Source organism: Microplitis mediator, chromosome 7 (genome assembly GCF_029852145.1).
Source record: "Microplitis mediator isolate UGA2020A chromosome 7, iyMicMedi2.1, whole genome shotgun sequence".
Taxonomy (NCBI): Eukaryota; Metazoa; Arthropoda; class Insecta; order Hymenoptera; family Braconidae; genus Microplitis; species Microplitis mediator.
Genome location: NC_079975.1, coordinates 3,792,114 through 3,816,009, shown reverse-complemented (window position 1 = coordinate 3,816,009; position 23,896 = coordinate 3,792,114). Strand labels below are relative to the sequence as shown.

At 26.8% G+C, this 23,896-nt stretch overlaps 1 protein-coding gene across 1 annotated transcript; it reads left to right on the top strand.

The window, feature by feature from the left end:
• The first annotated feature begins 1,423 nt into the window (after positions 1-1,423).
• On the top strand, positions 1,424-22,338 carry LOC130672199 (ankyrin repeat and death domain-containing protein 1A-like). Its single transcript, XM_057476601.1, has 13 exons — positions 1,424-1,612; positions 9,723-9,864; positions 12,652-12,755; positions 13,723-13,821; positions 14,017-14,115; positions 15,972-16,178; positions 16,320-16,619; positions 17,927-18,025; positions 18,208-18,306; positions 20,011-20,100; positions 20,181-20,406; positions 21,194-21,322; positions 21,990-22,338. The coding sequence occupies exons 2-13, from the start codon at positions 9,759-9,761 to the stop codon at positions 22,079-22,081; spliced, it is 1,650 nt and encodes a 549-aa protein (XP_057332584.1). The 5' UTR covers positions 1,424-1,612; positions 9,723-9,758; the 3' UTR covers positions 22,082-22,338.
• The last annotated feature ends 1,558 nt before the right edge of the window (positions 22,339-23,896 follow it).

Sequence of the window (23,896 nt, the reverse complement as noted above, 5' to 3'; positions counted from 1 at the left end):
GTTTTCGTATCCAATCGACTACTCGATTACGTCACAGTTTCATTTGTAATCATACACTGTTAGAAGTATTTATTTGAGCCAAATAAGATTTATTAATAGTTAATAAATGATTTATTAAATGAGATTTATTTGAGCCAAATAAGCTATTTCTTAATAGTTAATAAATGGCTTATTTGAATAGAAGAAAATGACACATGAAGTTAAGGTTATAAACCTTGAATGGAATGAGTGTGATTGTTAGTATTGTCATCCCAACAAGAGAATGCACCTCGGGTGTCGTCGGTTTTTACTCCCACTCTGGGTGTTTTATGTGTTAAATGTTCTCCCACTTTTCTGTGCGCATGCGCAATTCATAAATGTTCGGTGGTGGGGGCAATTTCCGAGGTACATTCTCTTACTGGGACCACTTTAAAAATTTATTATAATATATTTTTTTTTTTATATCTTTTGTATAATAATTTTTATCTTCAATTAACGTTAATTGTGTGTATTATTTTCTTTAAAAAAATAAAATTAAACAGTCCTATAAACTATTTGTCATAACCTTACTTAAGTAAATTCACGTGTCATATCTTTCTATTCAAATAAGCCATTTATTAACTATTAAGAAATGGCTTATTTGGCTCAAATAAATCTCATTTAATAAATCATTTAATAACTATTAATAACTGTTTATTTGGCTCAAATAAATACTTCTAACAGTGTAACAATTTCGTTTATTACCGTAACCTTATCATGTTTGTCACCATAAAGATATTGTTCGTTATTCCGTCTCTTGTTACGAGGACGAAACTCTTTTTCTCCGTGCATCAAATCCGCGTTTCGCTGTCTATCTTATAATTAATTAATTAATTTTTATAATTTCTATTAAAAAAAAATCCAAATTAAAATTTTTTTTTCAAAATAGATAAAAATTAATTTTGTATAATAATTAAAATTAAATTCTCGCTTGAATACCTCGTCGTGGCCATTGTAAAATTTTAAATATTTGACATTTGAAACCCGCCACTTTTTTGAAATATAATTATTCAATGTAATTAATACTGTTGTATGATTAAATTATTTGCTTCGATGAACGGAAGGCGATTGTGAAAAAAAAAATTGTAGTTAAAAAATAAATAAATGATATTTCCATTGAATATTCAAAATGTTATAAAATGAATCTAAAATTATATGAACTATCCAGGAATAAATAAATCACAATTTATATGAAAGGAGCAATCAAGATAAAAATATGACGTGTACGTGTATTTAATTTAACAGCGAGATAAAAATAAAAATTATAAGGAGGAAAAACAAAATAAAATAAATGAAATTATCATTAATTATTTTATTCCAGTGCATGATTCGGTATCACGTGTTTGGAGGCTGCGCCGGCGTATATCCAGATCAGGGGATGAAATTCGCCTGTAGAACACAAGGGCCGACTTCTCGGTTAGTAGCATGTCACATCTCATGCCGTCCATACCATATATTTATAACTCGATCAATTATATTTTACCCTCCAAAAAACAATTATAGTGCGTCTATAATTTAATGTCAATTTAATTATCAACAAAAATATAATTAATTATTGCAAGTAATTAATTAAAATTTCAATCAACGGTGTCAAGTAAGTCTTATTTATTTATCAAATATTTTTTTTTTTTCAAATCCCGTATGAATGAGCGTCAATTACAAGAAAAATTATTGACATCAAAAAGTTGGATGTAAAACTTTATAATTAGCCGCGTTCATGTCTTAGTATCGTATTTTTAATTTCAAAACTATTTTCTGTTACCGACTTCTCATATTTTTTTATAAATAAACTGCGAACAAAAAAAATTAATTAACATGCATTGAAATTTTTTTTCTCTGTAGTCTAAGTGAAGTAATTTTTTTTAATTAACGAAATTTCGGCTAATGAGAAAATAAAATAATTATTGTCTATCATTAATTAATATTGAATATCGTGAGTGTGAGTGTAGCAGACATCAGACAAATTAAACATTATAAATAAATAGAGTAAATAATTAATGAAATAAAATTAAAGAAAAATGATGTACCTGAAGATCGGAACATTTTTCGCGCAACGAAAATGAAAAAATTTATGTAATTTGACTTTAAACGTGACTTAAGGAGTAGTTAGGAGTGACCTGCAATTTTCGGCTGACGTGCAAAACATTTCAGAAATCTAGATCCAGTAGAATTTTTTTACTTTTCATTTTCGTTCCGGGAAAAACGTTCCGATCTTTAGGTACATGAAAAATGCGCATTTAAAAAATTTCGAAATTAATAAGTGCATTTTTCATAAATATTATTTTTTTAAATTATTCACTCTATTTATTTATAATTTTAAATTTGTCTGATGTCGGCTGCATTCACACTCATTAAATATCAGTAATTACAAAAATTGATAATCTCGAAATTAGGACATTATTTTTTTTTTATAACTGCGTAAAAATAAAAAAAACAAATCACACACGACAGAGTTTTAATTAGTTTTTAAAGTTTAAACTTTCATTCGCAACTCTGGTCAATGAAATGATTTTATATATATGTGATATTTATGTTGCGCACATGGAATATTGACTATAAAATATAAATGAAAGCAGGTTGGATTTTATGGTATGAGTTTTATATAAATGTTTAGTTATCTCCGTTAGCGCGAAAAAAAATATATCATTTATTAATATAAATTTTTCGAATGATAAAAAATTTTCAAATATTCAACTATTGAATACTTTGAATATTTAATCAAAAATGTACTCAATTTATACTAGAAAAAAAACACAAACAAAATCTGAGCCGGGAATTTGACGACTAAAAATTCATTTTTTTTTATTTTAATGAAAATTCCTCGGCAGTTTTGAAACAATAAAAAAATAATGTTAATTATAAGTTTGTAACATAGTTCAAAAAGTTTTAATACAGTAGTTTATAATTTATATAAAGTCAGTTACAGTAACCTCGTGGGTTACTCAAACTACGCTAATTGATCTCAAGCCTAATTAAAAGGATCCACCGTCACAAGGATTAACTTTCACCGGGAATTTAATTCGATAATTACATACTCATTTTTGCTGACATACATACAGATTACATTAGATTATCATTTTTAAAATTCATAAATAAAAGTCTTTTTTAAATTTGAAATTACTGTTATTTAGCATCCAATTATTTTTAAATTCAATTTTGATATTCACCCGAGAGAATACAACTGAACAGTACGAGTATGAAAAAGTTTGTTTTTATTTCATACATTTTTTTTTCTTTTATTCATATGATACTTTTAATTACTTCATAACAAATCAACGCTTTATTCTCTGTAGTGACAAAAAATACTTTTTTTAGCATCAGTTGATTTAAAAAGTTTCATCATTAAAATTAAATTTTTATTCATCATAATAATTATTTATGAAAAATAATCTATATTATTAAGAGCATAAGGAAAATTTTGTTCCCGCCTTATCTATATGATATAATTAGTTAATGTCATTGAAATTGGGATCATTAGATAGGTCTTGACTTGAATTTGTGCCTTTTCAAAGTTTAAACTCTTTTCAATTGCCAAGTATTGAGATAAATAGATTTATCTATATCATTTGAATTACATTTAAATTACGCGCGAAAAAAGACGATCGTATTTATTTTCTTTAAACAAATTAATACTTTAATTATTCTTTCGCTAAATATGACTGAATGTCACTGAATATATAGCTATATTATTTATATCGCGTTACTTATTCCAAAATGACAGATTTTTATACTCCTTTTTGGTTTTAGGAAATTTCTCAAAGCCAAAAAAGTGCATAGAAAAAAAAAGGATTCATTGACACAAAAAATCTTTACTCGCCTAAAGAAAATTTTTACTTACCCCAGTAAATTTTTTGCATTGTGAATTGAAAACAAAAATTTATTTAGAACTAAAAAAAATTACTCGGTGCAAGGAATTATTTCTTGACCAAAAAAATTTTTTCTCGCCCCAAGACAATTTTTGTATTTAATGCATAATGTATAAAATTTATTGGTGCAAATTAAAATTTTTTGCGGCAAGAAATCCTTTTTTTTTGCATATTTTATAAATTTAGTAGTGATATTTGGGCAGTCACGTAGTGACTGCAGGTTACTTGTAATAATTATTTGTATTTATTTATTGTGCTGCTACAAATACACGCGTCTTTAAAATCTTACGCAGCTGTCAAAAGTTGTCTCTATGTTAAAAAGTTAAAAGAGAATGAAATGTAAACGGAACTGATATATTTGCCAGTTTTTAATTTTATTTTTAAATAATTAAATTTTTAGGTTTGACAAATAACCATTTGACATTTTCCATTAATTTCAGTTCAATAAATGACATTTTTACTATTTTCATTGACGTAGGAGTGATAGAACGTTTCGTGGTTGTCATAACTTCAAAAAATACTTCATATATTTGTGCGTAATTTTATTGAAAGAGTTTGCGATAACTCGAGATGAATTTTTTTTTTAAATAGAAAACTTTCTCCCACATCAAAGAATCTATTTCTTTAGTATATAAATATATAAGGAAGGTGGGCAAAATAGGACTGAGTGGTTGAAATGACACCCAAAAATTTGGTAATAAATTTTTTTTCCAAAATTATTTTCGGCCGTAATTTAAATTTCTTATCATCATTTTTGTACGATTTCGTGTTCCGAATTTTTTTTACTTTTTTTGAGGACCGGTCCATTTTGCCCGGAAAAAATTTTTGTCTATGGCAACTGGAAATTTGGTTTATTTCAAATGAAATTCAAAAAAAAATTCACCGAATCCAAATCCACACAAATCCATTATTTTTTCGGCGGCCCCGTTTTCCCCCTGTGTATACGTGTATATATTTATTGTAATTAAAGAACAGTAAACTAATCAAAATTCTTGTAGAATTTTATATGAGTATTGACAATAAATATATAAGCATGAAGACTTGCAGATAAAGTGTCTGATAAAATAGCATCGAAATAAAAAAAAAGGGTTTATATAAATAAAGAATGACTCTATAGCGATTGCATTGGGAATAAACTTAGATGTTACTACCAATGGATTATTAAAACAGGGTCAATGAGGCCTTGGTAAGGAGTAGACAGTATTAAACCCAGAAAGGCGAAAAAAGTTACCGGAAAGTGGAAATGAGAATACAAGAACAAGAAAGTCAAACAGAAATTATTAAAATAAAAGTCTGATATAATACAGACTTCTTTATATTTTTAAATGCAATTTCAAATCACGAAACAAAAGAAATTAATTATTTGCATTTTTTTTTCTTTTTTTTAATAAACTTTTATATGAAAAAAAGTAACTATTCTAAATTGCTTCAAGAGTGAGCGGGATTGTTTGCTTAGTTCTTATGGACTTTTTAGTTTAACAACTCAGAGAACGTGGGAATAGAATAAAAATTCATATGAGTATAATATAACATGCATGTTCGTTAATATACAACATTTCAATTCTCGAGATAAAGTTTTCTTTGTATAATTTTATTTTTCTACCCTATTTCGGTACTTGATAGATCAATTAATTTTTTTTTTTTCATCTTCTCGGTATCATTAAAAAAAATCATTACTATATATACACTGTAAAAAGAGCGGTGTTAAGAATGGACTCATTTTAACTCCGCCCGGTGTAAAAATGAAATTACACCGGTGTAGGAGGAGTAATTCACCGGTGTTAAAAATACCGGTGTAAAAGCGGAGTAATACCGGTGTAAAAGCGGGGTAACCGGTGTAAAAGCAGGGTAACCGGTGTAAAAGTGGAGTAACACCGGTGTAAAAGCGGGGTAACCGGTGTAAAAGCAGGGTAACCGGTGTAAAAGTGGAGTAATACCGGTGTAAAAGCGGGGTAAACCGCGTCCGCTTGGAGTATTAACTTTAAAGATTATGAAACACAAAAAATGTCAGTTCTTTATGAAAATTAATAAAAAATATTATTTATTAACAAGTATAGTATTCGAGTAAGCAAAAATATTCACAAAGTAAAATATTTTAACACCGGTCTAGAATATTTACACTGGTGGCGGCGTCATTTTCACACCGCTTTCGGGGGTAAATTTAACACCGATAATTTTAACACCTACACCGCTTGGACTTACTCCGGTGATTTTTTACGGTGTATACACTGTAAAAAAAACCGGAGTAAGTCCAGGCGGTGTAGGTATTCAAATTTTCGGTGTTAAGTTTCAACACTGAACGCGGTTTTAAAATAACACCGCCTCAGGTATAAATATTCTTTACCGGTGATAAAAAAATTTCCCGGTGTTAAAATATTTTTCAGTGTTGAAAATATTTTACTTTGTGAATATTTTTCCTTACTCGATCACTACAGTTAAACAGTGTTTTTATTAATTAATTAAATTATTGGTGATTGAAATGACGGACGTAAAATTGTGTAATTTTTAAATAAATTACGTGTAACATAAATAATTATTTAAATAAGAACATAGCAAAATTGAAATTTCCTTCAGATAATATTTAATAAATTTTCTATACATGGAATTTTTTTTTACACCTATTTAACACCGCCAAATTACACCGTTTACACCAGTGTTATTTCATTTTAACACCGCACGGTATTAAATTAAGTCCGTTTTCAACACTACTTTTTTTATAGTGTATAAATAGTTAAATATAAAAATAAAACTACTTATTTTCAACTTAAGGCCAAACGGTCGGGTCAATTGTGAAAGTTGAGAAATATCTTCCGATTTTTTTTTTTTCTTTTTCATCTCTTTTACTTCTGGATGGAAAAACCACAAGCATTTAATCGGTAAAACGAGTGCAGATAAAAAGCAATATAAAAGCATTCTAAGACAATTTTCTTTACAATACAAATTCACCTTATATATATATATATATATATATATATATACGACAGTTTATTTCACCCTTGTCAATCTGTTTGTCCCTTAAATCATCTATAGATTATATATATAAAAATATTATTTTCCTTTCAACGATTTATCAACTCTATTTATATATATTTATATATTGATGATATTAATCATTATCATTGATCTTAAAACTTATCTCAATTATATTTCCATTAAACTTTTGTAATATATTTATCGAAAGTTTAGAGAGTTTGCAATCACGGGTAGATTATCTGTTGATTTTTCCCAATGAAACAGCAAAAAAAAGTTTAATTAAACTTATTATTTTTGTTCATTGTTTTATAAATACTATTGGTTTTATTTGGTAACTACTTTATAAAAGTTAAATGGCAATTTAGCGAAAATTTCTTTCAGGGTAACCAATAAATTGTGAAAGTTTCATTTAATTATTTATTACCATCGAGGAAAAGTCGTAAAATTTAGATAATACAACCCGAGCGTGTTTGGACGTCAGTCTCATAAATTCTTACCTTAATTTTAATATCGCAGTTGAGGAAAATTTATCGCTGTCAAAATCTCATATATTTTATTTTTCTTGTAGTAAATATCAGCGTATGTTTGTGTATGACCCATGCAATTGATTTACAAAATATCATTAAATTTTTTTTTTTCAAATTTATATTTTTATATTTGTACACTCAATCTATTTTTTGAATTTTCAGTTTTTTTACAATCTGTCGGTCATTTCTTTTAATTTAATACCCGACATGTAATTTAACAAAAAATAATTTTTTTTATTACTCAGAAAAAAATTATTTTTTGGCGCGAAAAATTTTTACTCACCCAAAAAAAAATTTTAATTATCCAATAAATTTTTTCTGGTCCTAATAAATTTTTTATCTTCAGTTTTTAATTCAAAATATTTTTCGCGCCAAAAAATTCTTATTTTCTGTGTGTAAATTAATTTTAACAGAAATACGATTAAAAAAAATTAAAACTTCCTGAGTTAAAAAAAAAACAAAAATTTTATTTTGCCAGAAAATTTCATAAAAATTAATTGACTCCACTGTGCGCTCGTGGCAGCCAAGTAATTAGAAGGACTCGGGTCCCGAGTTCGATCCCAGTGGGCGGCAATTTTCGTAAAAAAAATTAAATGTTATATTATTTACATATTTATTATAAATTAGTATTCATTAATAGTTTACAATTAAAAAAAAAACTAGTGTATTAAATTTTCATCCAAAAATACAAATAACAAGCAGAGTAAATAATTAAAATTTTAATTAAAGTCACAGAGGTCGTAAAGTTTTCGATTTAGTGTTTTACCGTCAAAGCTTCGGTGAACCGCGAATTCGCACCAGCTATTTTCGAATCCCTTGTTATTCTGAGTGACCTCTGTGACCTCAACAAGTTACACAATTTAATAATTACTGTCACTGTTGCTAACGAATATTTATTCACTGGGTAAAAAAAATTGATTGCGCAATTAAAATCCCTTTGAGCAGAAAAACAAACTAATTTTGAACAACCGTTTAATTGTTTCTCTACTGATTTCAGTTACTAGATAATTGAAAACTCAATAAAATTGTATAACTCTATACAACAGTAATATTGTGTAATAAATATTAAAGGAACGTAAAAATAACTGACCTAATTTCGATACAATAGATAGTAATTAATTAACACTGAGCTATCATAAACATAATTAATAGAATATTTCCTAGTACATGTGACAAGTTTAATTAATTTAAACCATCGATTTATTGTCGCATTCTAGTGCTACCTGCTACTATATACATATATATTTATATATATATGTACCTTTAAACTTGTACTCTCAGTGGATTTTGTTATTATTCACTAACGTTCACAAGTTCCATGGTAATTTAATCACAAATTCGATTAGATTCTGTACCATCAGCGCACATCGTACGAAAGTACACAAAATCTACAGAAAATTTTTCCATTTAAATGAAATCCTTTTGGATTATTTTTTATCCGCTCGCATTACAGTATTTTTACATTTATTTTTATGTCGTACCTCGTATTAAAATTTTTTTACGAGATTACTTATGTAAATTTAATTTATTTTAGATAATTATTTTTAAATTTAACATGCGGACTGATTCTTTTTTACTAATTCCGGAACTCCAAGTGACTGAGTAAATTCAGATTGAAATAAAATTCGTATTTACGTAAGATTCACTCTCGACTTATTAGTGTGTACACTGTAAAAAAATTTTTGGACACGGTGTAGTGTAAATGACTCTATGTAAAAATTTCGGTGTCAAAATTACACTAAATATCGTGTTAAATTTAGGCGGGTGAATTCAAAATTATGATAATTTTGCGTTAAGGAAAAATAATAATAAAAATATTTAAATGCTAAAAGCACTATTTGATATCTACATAATATTAATATAGTTTTTGATTAAGTAGTTAAAGATGTCCAATAATCATTTGTTGCTCGTTAATCAAAATTATAATGAGTAACACGGAATGGTGTAAAAAAAGTAGATTACACGGATGAAAAAATTACACCGAGATAATTTTACACCGTTATTCCACATTACACGGCTGTGTAAAGTTCTCCAGGTCCATTTTTACACCGAAATTTTTTACAGTGTAGTAGATATGATAAAAAATTTTTTGTCAAACTTTGAGTCCACTGTAAAAAAATTGTGGAGTGAACCCGGATGACTGTTTATTTATTTGATCCTCTTGGAGTGAATGCGGATTTAAATAAAATCCCGATCCCTCCAAAATTACTCCGCTGAAAAAAACTCCGTATGCCGAGTGATTTTTTGTAAAACTCTGGAACTCCGAGTGAACTTGGATTTGAATAAAATCCGAATTCACTCCCAATTTTTTACAGAATAACAAATTGATTTATTACAGTTCTAGATAAATAATAAATTAAATGAATGATGAACAATGAGTGATCTTATAAGATCAAGTGCTACAAAAATGAAAATTCCACCGCCATTAAATTTAAACACAGAATCTACTGATGACGATACATTCAATCAAAAAACTCGCAGTAAGTATCCAATGTCAATTTATTTTCAAAAAAATTAATATACACGGAACAAAATAAACTAAAAATTAGTGTTTGAAATTATAACCCGAAACCCGGGTGTCAATATAGGGAATTTTAATATTCCAAATAATAAATTTTATCATACGTGTCGAAAATTTTCTAATTATCAGTTACGATTTTTAAATTTCAAATAGTAATTTTTTTGCATAGACAATAAATTTTCATACTTACCCTGTAATTATTCATGTTTTCATTATAAATGAAAAAATTAATATGTAAAATGATAGTATTTACTGATCACTTTATCATTATATTACTTGTCGTTCTAAATTTATATAGTTCATTTTTTTCTGTGTATAAATAAACTACACGGAAAGAAAATTATGGCAGCGGTTCCCATAATTGTGTGAAATTTTTCCCTATACCATCATAGGAATTACGACCATAAATTATGGGAGCGGTTCCTATAATTATAGGAATGTTTCCCATAATTATAGGAATAGTTCCTATAATTATGGGAATGATACCCATAACACTATAGGAATGGTTCCTATAATTTATAGGAATACTTTCTATAATATTATGGGAATGGTTCCTATAATAGTATGGGAACTATTCCCATAATATTATGGGAATGATTCCCATAATGCAATTGGAATGGTTCGTATACCATTATGGAAATCATTCCCATAATATCATGGGAATAGTTCCCATACTATTATAGGAACCATTTCTATAATATTATGGGAATGGTTCCCATATTATCATGAAAAAATTAATTTAAAGAAGTGTGGTAATCACTTCTACAATACACAGAAATATTATTAAACATAAAAACAAAAATTCAAAAATTGAAAAAAAAATTCGTATTGGGCAAAAAAACATTAAAATTTTTAACAAGAATTTGTTGTCAGCACAAGACATTCAAGAAAATTCAAATTTTGGGAAATTTCTGCACTATTGTGCAAAAAAAAAATTTTATGATATTATAGGGATGGTTCCTATAACATTATGGGAATAGTTCCCATAATATTATAGGAATAGTTCCTATATCAATATGGGAACCATTCCCATAATAGTATGGGAATGGTTCCCATAATGATATGGGAATGATTCCCACAATATTATGGGAACCATTCCCATAATGGTATGGGAACTATTCTCATAATATTATGGGGATGGTTCCCATAATATATGGGAACTATCCCTATAGTAGTATAGGTACTATTCCCAAACCATTATGGGAACCATTCCCATAATGCATAGCAAAAGTTCCCATAATTTTCTTTCCGTGTAGTGTAAGAATATAAAAAATTTAAACAGTTAAAAAAAAAGTCAAATTTATCAATCGATATTTTTTTTATTCCAATTTTATCCCATTCGTTTTTGTTCAGGTTCCATCTCTTGAAAAAAAAAAATAGCTGCGTTGGTAACTTGTTATCAATGCGTAACATGTAGATATCTAAGAGCATTTATTGTAAAATTGTTCTCTCAATATTCGGAAGCACGTCCTGCTGAAATTTAAATCTTCTCTATTGAATTTTTATTTTATACGTCAATCAACTCATGAAAGTTTCAATTTTTATATTTGAATTTGATCTTGCAAACACATTTATGTCTTAAATTATTGGAGGTATAAAAAATACACATTTTTTTTTTCAACTCTAACTTTATTTTTACATTACAAAATTATTTTACTTCTATTCATAAATTTTTATAAATTTACGTAACATTTTTTTTTATTATACAAGTAAAATAAAACATTTATACTCAGGTATTAAAAATAGGGAAGCTATTGATTGGTAACTTTTTGGTCAACTGAAATTTTGATTAAAAAAAATATAGATACAATTTTTTTTTTTTTAACACATGATCTAATCAAAATATCTTACACTGAATATTTTATTACTTTATCCGGCCAGCAAATTTTTATTTGCACACTCAGCTATTAATTTACGTCTTAATTATTGAAAAATACAAAATTTTATACACTAATTATATCGTAATTAATGTTAATTTTTTACACATTTTAATTGCTGATAAAAATAATTACATTGTTTACTTTTATAAATTATTTACTATAAATAATTATGAAACTGAAGTTAGCCGACGTCTAATAATTTTTTGACTTTTTTTTTAAATTATAAAAATTATAAAAAATTAGAAAAATTATAAAAAAAAATATTTGAAAAAATTCCACCTGTAGTTTTGAAAATTTTCTGTACGTGGATATTTTTATTTTTTATATTTTTTGTAACTCATTTGTTGACACAAAAATCCGAAAATTGTTAATTGTCTCCTAACTTCAAAATCATTAAATAATTATGATACTGAAATTAGCAGACGTCTAATAATTTTTGAATTTTTTTACAAACGATAAATTTGAAAAAAAAAAATATTTTAAAAAATTGCACCTATAGTTTTTTCCATTTTCTACATGTGCATTTTTTTAGTTTTTTTTTTGTTTTAATTGAAGTGTTGAAAATAAAATTCAAAAATTTGTATTTGTCTGTTAACTTCAGGATTATTAAATAATTTCATATTTTACCCAAATTTTGTATTGTAATTTAAAAAAATCAGTAAACTTGCAATTATTCAATCAATTGAACGGTAGTAAATTAATTTCAGTACAAATGAGCAAACAATTAATTTTATAATTATTATTTTAGTGTAAAAACTTGGTAGCAATTTTTAATTTAGTTAAATAAAATAATAAATAAATAATTGAGGTAATTTTATAATAATTAATTTAATTCATTAACTTTTTTTTTTTTTTCTTTTTTTTAGTATTGAAAAATGATTTATTATTGCATGAAGCAGTTATCAAAAATGAACCAGAGACTGTTAGAAAAGTACTTGAAGAAACAGTGGACGTTAATTCGCGAAACAACGTAAGTAAAAATACTAAAAATTTCGTATAAAAAGAAAATAAAAACTAGTGTAGGGTAACGAGACCAATAGCGGGACAGCTAAAGAAATTTTTAAGTGTCAGTAAAAAATTTAATTATAAACTAGTGGTATAGTAAAATAAATAAATTTGACAGCCGTAAAAGAATATGAATTTTTAAAAAATTATTAAATGCATAAAAAACAGTAAGGACGAGGAAAAAATTTAAATTTTGAAAATTAGGCAGTGGGACAGAAGTCAGTATATGATGTATTGTGTTACGAGTTTCAAAAAGACTTAGATTTTTATAAGCCCTTTTGACGAGAGATTTTTCTAGAGCCTTGTATTTTTTTTTTCATTGCCAATCGTTTGGCAGACTTATTTTAGAGCTAAAAATTTAAAAAAAAAATTTGAAAGCCTAAAGGGCGCGTAATTTAAATTGTCTTTTAAGTTTCAAATTTTTTTTTTAAATTTTGAGCTTTAAAATAAGTGCCCATAAATGGTTCCATGACAACTGATCCCCGACAAGTAATCACACGATAATTGATCAACTGATCCCACTGATAAATTAATTAAATAATTAATTGTTAATTAATTACTATGACATGAGTAATTAAAATTCACTGTTGTAAATATAAAAAATTAAATTATGTAAATTAGTTGTTGATGGGATCAATTTGTAGAGATCAATTGTCGTGGTATAAAATTGTTGGGATCAGTTGACGCACCGCCACAAATGCTTCTACCCTACACAATTTTCAAAAAAATTATAATTTAACTTGTAATTTTTTTGTATTCATTAAAAAGTAAAAATTACTATCCCGCTATTGGAACGTCCCGCTATAAGTAAATTATAAATATAAATTTACAGATAACAAAATATTCAGAGTAGTTTTTTTCTAATTGTAAATAAATATCAAAAGAAAATTTCTTAATATTAATTTTAAAAAAAAGATAATTATTATAATTAGTATGGCAGAGCTCCGATTCATTGGGCAGCGTCACGAGGAAATACGGAGATAATTGAGTTATTGATGAAAGCTAACTGTGACATCGAGGCACAAGATAAAGTATGATAAATAAAATATAATAAAATAAATAAAAATAAATTATGGCAACTTTTAGACTTAGTCTTTGATTGGTTGGTTGTTTGTTCGGTTGTGATAATTGGATGTAATTAATTAGTTAAATTATTTTAATTTATTCAATGGTGTGATTGCGATGATGGATAAAAATTAATAAATCACTTTGATGTTAAATAATAGTTTGGAATGCGGCCGTTACACATGGCTGCTTGGTATGGCCATCTAGATGCTGTCAAATTGCTCGTCGATGCCGGTGCTAATGTCGCCGCAGTTAATAAGGTATGAAAAAAATAAAAAAAAATAATCATTTATATAAATATTTTTTTTTTTGTTAATAAATTTGAAAATTAAAATAAAATTTCTTAACTTACTACTAAAATTGAAATTTTTAAATCAATTTATTATTAATCGAAACGAGGGGTAATTTTTTCTCGCCCAGAAATTTTTTTTCTGACTCAAGAAAATTTTCTCGGCTCGAGAAAATTTCCGTTTTCTAGGATAATGCAAAAAATTTCTTAGCGCTTTTATTTATTATAAAATATATAAAAAAAATATAAATGAATGAAAAAAGAATTAATGAAGCCATTGACGTTTGTCATCTGTCGTATTGATTTTTCCAGCACGATATAAGAGTCTTTTAAAAGTCACTGAGTATTTTAAAACTCACGTGTGACACATTAGTTGTTACACAGGTCGACCTCTTTTAGTTGTTAAATTTCTACAATTCAAGAGAAGCAAATGTGTCATTATATTACATGTACTTTCATAATAATCATCTAGACTCTACACTCTAATAAACACGTGCAGAGAAATTTACTCATAAGCACTCTCAGTATAAATCGTTTGCTATAAAATTGTAGAGTAAAAAAAAGTCATTTATATCTAGAGATTTAATTTTTTTAATATTGAGATCTATGGAAATCTTTAGCTCAAGTAAAGTAAATTGTAAAATTAAAAATTAAGGCTTCGTTTTTCAAAAATATTTTGGGGTCTTACAAAAAAACATTTCAAAAATTTTAGATCCAAGATCTAAATAAATCTAGATCTATCTGTATCATTGAATAAGTTTCGGATTTTTTTAAAAATGATAAGTAAAAAAAAAAAAATAGTTCAAAAAATTGCACCTATAGTTTTTTTAATTTTCTACATGTGCATATTTTGAGTTTTTGAAAGAACAAACCGAAAATTTTCAATTGTCTGCCAACTTAAGGATGATACCGAAGTCAGCGGACGTCTAATAGTTTTTGGATTTTTCTAAAAACGATAAATTTCAAAAAAAAAATATTTAAAAAAATTGCACCTACAGTTTTTTTAATTTTCTATCTGTGCATTTTTTTAGTTTTATTTTTTTTTAAATTAAATTATTGAAAAAAAATTCAAAAATTTTTAATTGTTTGCCAACTTCAGGATGATACTGAAATCAGCGGACGTCTAATAGTTTTTGGATTTTTCTGAAAACGATAAATTTCAAAAAAAAAAATATTTAAAAAAATTGCACATACAGTTTTTTAAATTTTTTACCTGTGCATTTTTTTAGTTTTATTTTTTTTTTAATTAAATTATTGAAAAAAAATTCAAAAATTTTTAATTGTCTGCCAACTCAAGTATGATACCGAAGTCAGCGGACGTCTAATAGTTTTTGGATTTTTCTGAAAACGATAAATTTCAAAAAAAAAAATATTTAAAAAAATTGCACATACAGTTTTTTAAATTTTTTACCTGTGCATTTTTTTAGTTTTATTTTTTTTTTAAATTAAATTATTGAAAAAAAAATTCAAAAATTTTTAAATGTCTGCCAACTTCAGGATCATTAAATTATTTCTTATCAGACAATAAATGAAATTAATTTTATCGGACTACTGAATTAATTATTAATATTCTATTCAATTAAAATAATTTGGGTTTAAATTCGCACATACATACACAGAAAAAAATAATTCCTTGGAGTAAGATAAGTTTTTTATTATGAAATGAGAAGCAAAATTTTCTTAGGCCCCCAGAAAATTCGCTTTGAATTTTCATTCATAGTGCAGAGAATTTCCTGGGGCGAGTTTAAATTTTTCCCGCCAAGAAATATTTTTTTTCTGTGTAATTATTCACATAATAATAAAAAAAATTTGTTTAAATATCTATAGAAAAAATATACCCTATTGATGTGCGGAGCGAGAGGAAATAGTAGTATAGTAATAGACTATTTGATAAAAGTAATGGAGTTTATAAATGTCGAAGCAACTGACAACACTGGCGCAACGGCACTCCATCATGCTGCAATTTCTGGACACCCGGATGTAATAAAAGCATTGTCAAGGATCCCGGAAATTAAATTGAATGCCACAGATAAAGTGAGTTGACAATTTAACCGAGTTGTCATCTAATAATAAATGTTAGAAAAAAAAAAAAAATTGAAATAAAATAATGGAATTATTAAATGCCAAGTATGTGGGGAAAAATAATATGAGATAAATTATAAATTTATGTAATAGAAAGGTCAAATTCCGCTACACTGTGCTTGCGCGGAAGGACACATGGAGGCAGTTGAAATTTTAATTAACTTGGGATCTAATTTGAATGATCGTGACAACGATGGTTACAGTCCATTACACGTTGCTACGCGAATGAGGGACACGGGAATCGTTCAAATACTTTTGAATGCTAATGCTAATTGTAATATTGTTGACGACAATGGATTAACGTCATTGCACATGGCCGCTAGTCAAGGATGTAAAGGAATACTGGAATCTATTATTGACTATTGTCCTGATATTATTAATAAACAGTGCAATGTAAGTGCAATTTTAGTTTATTATTAATGAGTGTGAATGTAGCAGACATCAGACAAATTTTAAATTATTGATAAATCGAGTAAATAATCAGTAAAATAAAATTTTAAAAAAATGCGCATTGAAAAAATTTCGAAATTAGTAGGTGCATTTTTTACATATTTTATTTTTTTAATTATATACCCTATTTATTTACAATTTCAAATTTATCTGATGTCCGCTACATTCACACTCGTTATTATTATAATCATTTTTTTAGAAAACACTGGGTTCAAATTTTACAAAAAATTTTGATTAATTGAGTAAGGAGTTGATTAACATTTTTGATTTTCAAACGATTGCGGGTTTCTAAATTGAATGAAAAAAAAAATTCTAATCTAATTAATTATGATACTGAAGCCGACGTCTAATAATTTTTGGAATTTTTCAAAATGATAAATTATAAAAAAAATTGCACTTGTAGTTTTTTTAATTTTCTACATGTGCATTTTTTTAGTTTTTTTTCTGTAATTGATTTGTTTAAAAAAAAAATTCGAGAATTTTTAATTGTCTATTAACTTTGAGATCATAATTAATTTCTATATGTCGCTGAAACTAGCAGATCAGTCTGAGGGGTATTCCAAAACTTTTTGACCTGACTGTACCCAACGTAGTTTCTTCTACAGTAATAATTTCGGGCCCAGATTGAAAAAAAAATTGCTATTCTCTTTATTTTTTTGAAGTGTAAAATTCAGCTACAGAGTTTGACAAATATTTTTTTTTTTATAATTTAAAAGAAATTCTGTGTTTCCGTGCGTTATCTGATTTTGTACCCGATATATTTGGTCCGCGTTGACTTAGAGACTTGAAATTTTTTAGTCATATCCAGGAATGTCCTAGAGACCGAGAAAAAAATCAAAAAGTCCAGCGATGCAATTTGTTGGAATTTTTTTTCGAAAAATGACCGTTAATTTCTACAGTTTGACAGAAAAATTTTGTTGGTGATTTTAAATAAAATTTTTCGCGCTAAAATTTTTGAAAGCTTTTTATTCTGACAATTGATTTTTTTTTAAAAGTGAGACTGATAAATTTAGTAAATAAGGATAATTTTCTTATATATATTTCTATATTAATTTTTTTTTATTTTTACGAAGAAAAAAAAAATTTTTCCGTCCTTTGTTGTCAGGTGTAATTTTTTAAACAAAAAATTTTAACTGAGTTAAAAGTTACAAATAAAAGTCTTAAATAAATAAATAAATAATATATTTGTTATTGATTACAAGTATCTCGACAAAATTAAATATAAATGAATTTAAAATATATATTTTCAGAGTGGAAATACGCCATTGCATTTAGCGTGTCAAAATAATCAAATAGATACTATTGAAATATTGTTGAAAAAAAACGCAGACATAAATTGTTTCAATCTGGTAAGTAAAAATAATCTAAAAAACTGAACTCAAACAATATATAAAAAAAATGTATAGATAAATATGTGTGGGAAACGATTAAATAAATTTAAGAACTCGAGAGGGAAATACTAAAAAAAATATCCACAATAATTACAATTATTTCAAACATTTATAGGAGATTATTATTTTATTACTCGCAGAAACTACAAACTCCAATACACATCGCTGCGGAAATGGGTCACACGGATGTTTGCAAACTCCTACTGGCAGCTGGTGCAAATATCGAACAGAGAGAGAAAGTAATATCACTAAAAACTCATTGTTAATTTATTTATTTATTCATTTATCTTTTGTTATACTTGTGTTAGATCGTTTACTTTTACATTGTTCAATTTTTTTTCATTTTTCAAGAATAATTCGTATTGAAATTTAAAAAAACGTATTTATTTTTCAAAGGATAGAGGTACCGTTTTTGGCCACTTTCGAGCGAAATGTCAGGAGACTTTAAAAATTTTAATAAAATAATTTGTAAAAGACGCAATGACATAATTCATTTTAAAAATGCGTAAAAGATAAATTTTTATGACATGGTTACAATGGAAATTTTATTTTATACTTTTCCATTAATTTAAATAAAATATTAAATGCCCAAAAATAGAGCAGTGGCCACAAATGGTACTTCTACCCTACTGTGAATTTCAATTCTTGCATAACCAGTCAAAAAAACCTGATTTCATACCAATAAGATTTAGCGGACAGAAACTGATCAGCTTCTTCTCAAGGGAAAAAACTCATTAGTTTCTACCCGGTACAGTAGATTACACACCAAGGGAGGAAACTAGGGCATCCAACTCGCGAGCATAATTATTATTTACCCGAGCCGACGATGGTAAAAAACACGCGGATTAGAACGTCTTACTTTCCTCAGTGATGCGTATACTAGATTTGACTAGCGTTTGCTATTTTTACCAGATCTGCATTTGAAAGTTTGAATTTTTGCCGCCGTTTATGGGAAGAATGATACTAGAGCTAATTTTTATCACTTGTTCCCTCATAAAAGAAAAGAACGACTTTCTTTATCTAAACAGGACAGTAATTTTGACTTTCGGCGCAGGTCCGATGAAATAGGAAATTACACACCGAGGGAGGAAAGTCGGAGATTCAAACCCGCGCGCGTAATTGCCTCCTCGAGACGAAGGCAGGGGTGAAAAACACGCGGATTGGAACGTCTTACTTTCCTCAGTGATGCGTATACTAGATTTGACTAGCGTTTGCTATTTTTTACCAGATCTGCATTTAAAAGTTTGAATTTTTGCCGCCGTTTATAGGAAGAATGATACTAGAGCTAATTTTTATCACTTGTTCCCTCATAAAAGAAAAGAACGACTTTCTTTATCTAAACAGGGCAGGAATTTTGACTTTCGGCGCAGGTTCAATGAAATAGGATATTACACACCAAGGGAGGAAAGTCGGAGATTGAAACCCGCGGGCGTAATTGCCTACTCGAGACCAAGGGGTGAAAAACACGCGGATTGGAACGTCTTACTTTCCTCCGTGATGCGTACACTAGATTTGACTAGATCTGCATTTAAAAGTTTGAATTTTTGCCGCCATTTAAGAAAAGAATGACACTAGCGCTGATTTTTATCACTTGTTTCCTCATAAAAGAAAAGAACGACTTTCTCGTCTCTACACGGAACGATTGGAACCCGACTGGTTCCTGTTCTGCACCCGACTCATGTCAGTAAGGTTCTGGAAAAAATGCTTGATTGTAGTGCAGAGCACACTGATTACTGTGCGCATATCACTCAGTCAGGTTCCGCACAGTAATCATTGTGGTCCTGTACTACAATCGAGCATTTTTTTCCAGAACCGTACTGACATGAGTCAGGTGCAGAACAGTAACCAATCGGGTTCCGATCTTTCCGTGTAAACAGGACAAGAATTTTGAATTTCGTCGCAGATATGATGAAATAGAATATTTATATTTATTTCACTTACAGAGCGGGCGAACGCCGCTTTATATTGCAGCAAGAGGTAGTTTTACAGCAATCGTTGATATGATCATCAAAACCGCGAGACTGGGATTCCCGGTAATTTAAAAAAAAAAATTCATAAGCTTTCGATTCAAATCAATTAATTAAATTATTATTTTGTATTTTATTTTCAATAGGATGCTGCAGTTAGTGATGAAAACGGGGTAGATAGGAAAAAAATAAACGATGCGCCACGTTGGAGTACAATTAGCGTTAATTGCGCATCGGTAATAACTGATCACATACGTTCTATTTTATGGAAATTAGCTTATAAACATCTTGAATCTGGTGATTGGAAGAAACTTGCACTTCATTGGTCATTTACGCACGAACAAATTCAAGCTATTGAACATCAATATAACGGTATTTATTTTTTATAAATATATATGTATGTCTATTTATATACGTATACCTATTTATGTAGAATAACGTATAAGGTAAAGCGGTAATACAAAATATATATGTACCAATTACTGCCAGTACTATTTACTGAAGCTCTCGCTTATTTATTTATTTTTTTTTTTCTTAATATCATGAATATTTTATTTTTTTTTTTTAATGTCAATATTTCAATCTATTCATGTACTCATATATATTAAATATATCACTGAATATAAACTTGTATTTCTTTAAATCAGTAATTTGGACATCATCATTATTATTATTTCGGGTACCGGTTTCTCATAAAAAAAAAGTATAAAGAATTTAAAATTTGAATCTTAAAAAGTCGCGGGAATTTTAAAAACTTTTTCGGTTTTTTAAAATATATTCAAATTGTTTATGTTTTTAATATTTATAACTTGTAAAATTTTAAATTTATGAATTTACTTTCCCAGACTTTTTTGCAGACTATAAAACACTCGACAAAATCGTTGTGTGAATTTTTAATACAACATGAAAACTTTAGCGGTACTTTTTTTGAATTTAAATAAAAAATACTGACGCTGTTCGACATACAGAAATTACTCGATAAAATTTCTTTAGACGATTCACTGTCTTGCGAATCTGTACGATAACTGAATAGTTGTAATCAGTATTAAAAAAAAAATTAATTAGATTTTTTTTATGGACAGTCAGTTGTATTAAAAATTTTTTTTCAAATGAGGTTTTGATAAAATATAAAATAGCATTTAATTAAATATTTTTTGAGGCCCATCGAGTTACAAAGAGCATGGGCATCGAATGCTCATGATTTGGACCTCGAATCTGTCACCTGATACTCAAATACACGAACAACTGTATCAAGCTCTTTGTGCTATTGATAAAAAAAATACTGCAGGTAAATTCTACATTCTCCGATATCAAAAAGATTAATCATTATTTTTTTTTGTTTACTTAATCCGCATGTAAATATATATATGCGCAACATATATGAGAAATTTATTTTTTTCACATTAAATATATAGTTAAATATGTCAACAAAATTTATGACAAAAAAAATTCAAAATTTAGTGAATATATTAATTATTTGATCTTGAAGTTGACAGACAATTTTGGAATTTTTTTTTTTCAAATAAATCGGTTACAAAAAAAAAAAAAAAAAAAAAATGCACGTGTAGGAAATTAAATAAACTATAGGTGCATTTTTTAAATTTTTTTTTTTTTTTAATTAATCATTTGAAAAATAATTCAAAAATTATTAAACGTCAGATAACTTCAGTATCATTAATTTTTTAAAAATATATACGCATATATGTTACATATATATTTTAATGTAGATCAATTAGCATTTAATTTTTAATGATGATGATTATGATTTTTTAATTTAATTTCTAACTCTAATCTAATTAAGAAAAATAATTAATACTTAAAATTAATTTATAATAATTATTGTAGTTCACTTAATAAATACTTAATAATTATTTTATCTATATTATATATATAAATATATATTGTTATAAAACTTACTTTATATGACTTATTGCTTTTATGAATAAATTTAACAGATTCAATTCGAAAAAAATATGAAGAAGATTATCAACAAGAAAATAAAAAAAAGTCTGGAAATAAAGGATGTCATCAATGTACAGTAACGTAAATCCTTCCACAGAGACTGAGTTTTAAACACAAAAAAAAAAACTTAATTTAAACTTCTTTTTCAACAAAATTACCAATTAAAAAAATTCGCGTAAATAAATGAATGAATATAAAATATATTAGTTGGCTTCTTTTATCTCTTTTTTACGAATTTCATCACGATAAATTTAAATTATAAAATATTATACAAATATGATCACCTTATTTTTAATAGACTTTACGGAATATATAGATAGTAATAAATTTAATATCTTAAGTAATCATATATGTATATATTTAAATTATATGTATTAATAATTAAAAATAAATAAATATATTAATGTATAAAATAGCTTTCATTTATTTTCAAGTTTTATTATTGTCTACTAAAACTCGCTAATTATTTTATATATGTATATATATATATATATATATATATATATATATATATATATATATATACTCTGTTAGCCATTTTGATTGCAAGTTGACGGAAACCTAAAACCAAAATAATGTCAAGTTGACAGTGCAAATTGCCAGTAACTTGTAGTCAATTTGAAAGTAAAATTTTGCTCATTCAATTTTTCTACGCAACTTCCTGTCAAATTTAACACTGGGCCATCTTCAACAGATTCTCAAACTTCATATTTCTATTAATTCATTAATCGATTATTTAGAACGTAATTAGAAATCTAAAATCCGGAAATTCCGACCCTCAAATTAACTTCTGCTCTTTAACTTTTTTTTTCCTTAACTTGAAGGCGAACTTTTTCATTCAAGGCATTCATATTACGGCTGTACATTTACGTTAACGTGTAGTTCATATTGTACTCATATTGCGGTTAAAACTTGGAACAGTAAAATGACGTTAATTTGACGTTAACCTGACAGAAAATACTAATTAGCAAATTTTTGAATAGAAAGTGGGGCTATCAGGATATATGTATATATATATATATGGTTGCGTAACAACATATCCGCAGACAAAATATCCGCGGAAATAATATCTGATGAATAAAATATCTACGGACAGAATATCCTGAAAATGAACATACCAAAGATATGAATTCATTAGATCAAACTTTTCATAGTTAAAATAACAGTAGAAGAAAGTTATTCAAATCATATTTTATAAACATTTATCATTTAATTCATTAAATACTTCATAAGAAAATACATATGATTAATACAAACATAAATAGGTGTGAAACATAGCGATCTTTTTTCACGAATTTTGTGTGTTTGCAATTATAAAAATATACCCACACACACTGTTAGAAGTATTTATTTGAGCCAAATAAGATTTATTAATAGTTAATAAATGATTTATTAAATGAGATTTATTTGAGCCAAATAAGCCATTTCTTAATAGTTAATAAATGGCTTATTTGAATAGAAAGAAATGACACATGAAGTTCAGGTTATAATATTGAATGGAATGAGTGTGATTGTTAGTAAAAATTTATTATAAAATTTCATTTTTTTTATATCTTTTGTATAATAATTTTTATCTTCAATTAACATTAATTGTGTGTATTATTTTCTTTAAAAAAATAAAATTAAACAGTCTTATAAAATATTTGTCATAACCTTACTTAATTAACATCACGTGTCATTTCTTTCTATTCAAATAAGCCATTTATTAACTATTAAGAAATGGCTTATTTGGCCCAAATAAATCTAATTTAATAAATCATTTATTAACTATTAACAAATATTTATTTGGCTCAAATAAATACTTCTAACAGTGCATAAAATGGTGTAAAAAATAGCGCCCTTTTTTCACGAATTTTTTGTGTGTGCAATAAAATATCAACGGACAAATATTTAATTAATT

What these genes read in the sequence shown, in the direction of transcription:
- LOC130672199 (XM_057476601.1), top strand. Translation starts at nt 9,759, where the DNA reads ATGAGTGATCTTATAAGATCAAGTGCTACAAAAATGAAAATTCCACCG. An exon ending in ACGTTAATTCGCGAAACAAC is followed by an intron (nt 12,756 to 13,722) that starts GTAAGTAAAAAT and finishes TATTATAATTAG; the next exon opens with TATGGCAGAGCTCCGATTCA. An exon ending in AATTGAATGCCACAGATAAA is followed by an intron (nt 16,179 to 16,319) that starts GTGAGTTGACAA and finishes TTTATGTAATAG; the next exon opens with AAAGGTCAAATTCCGCTACA.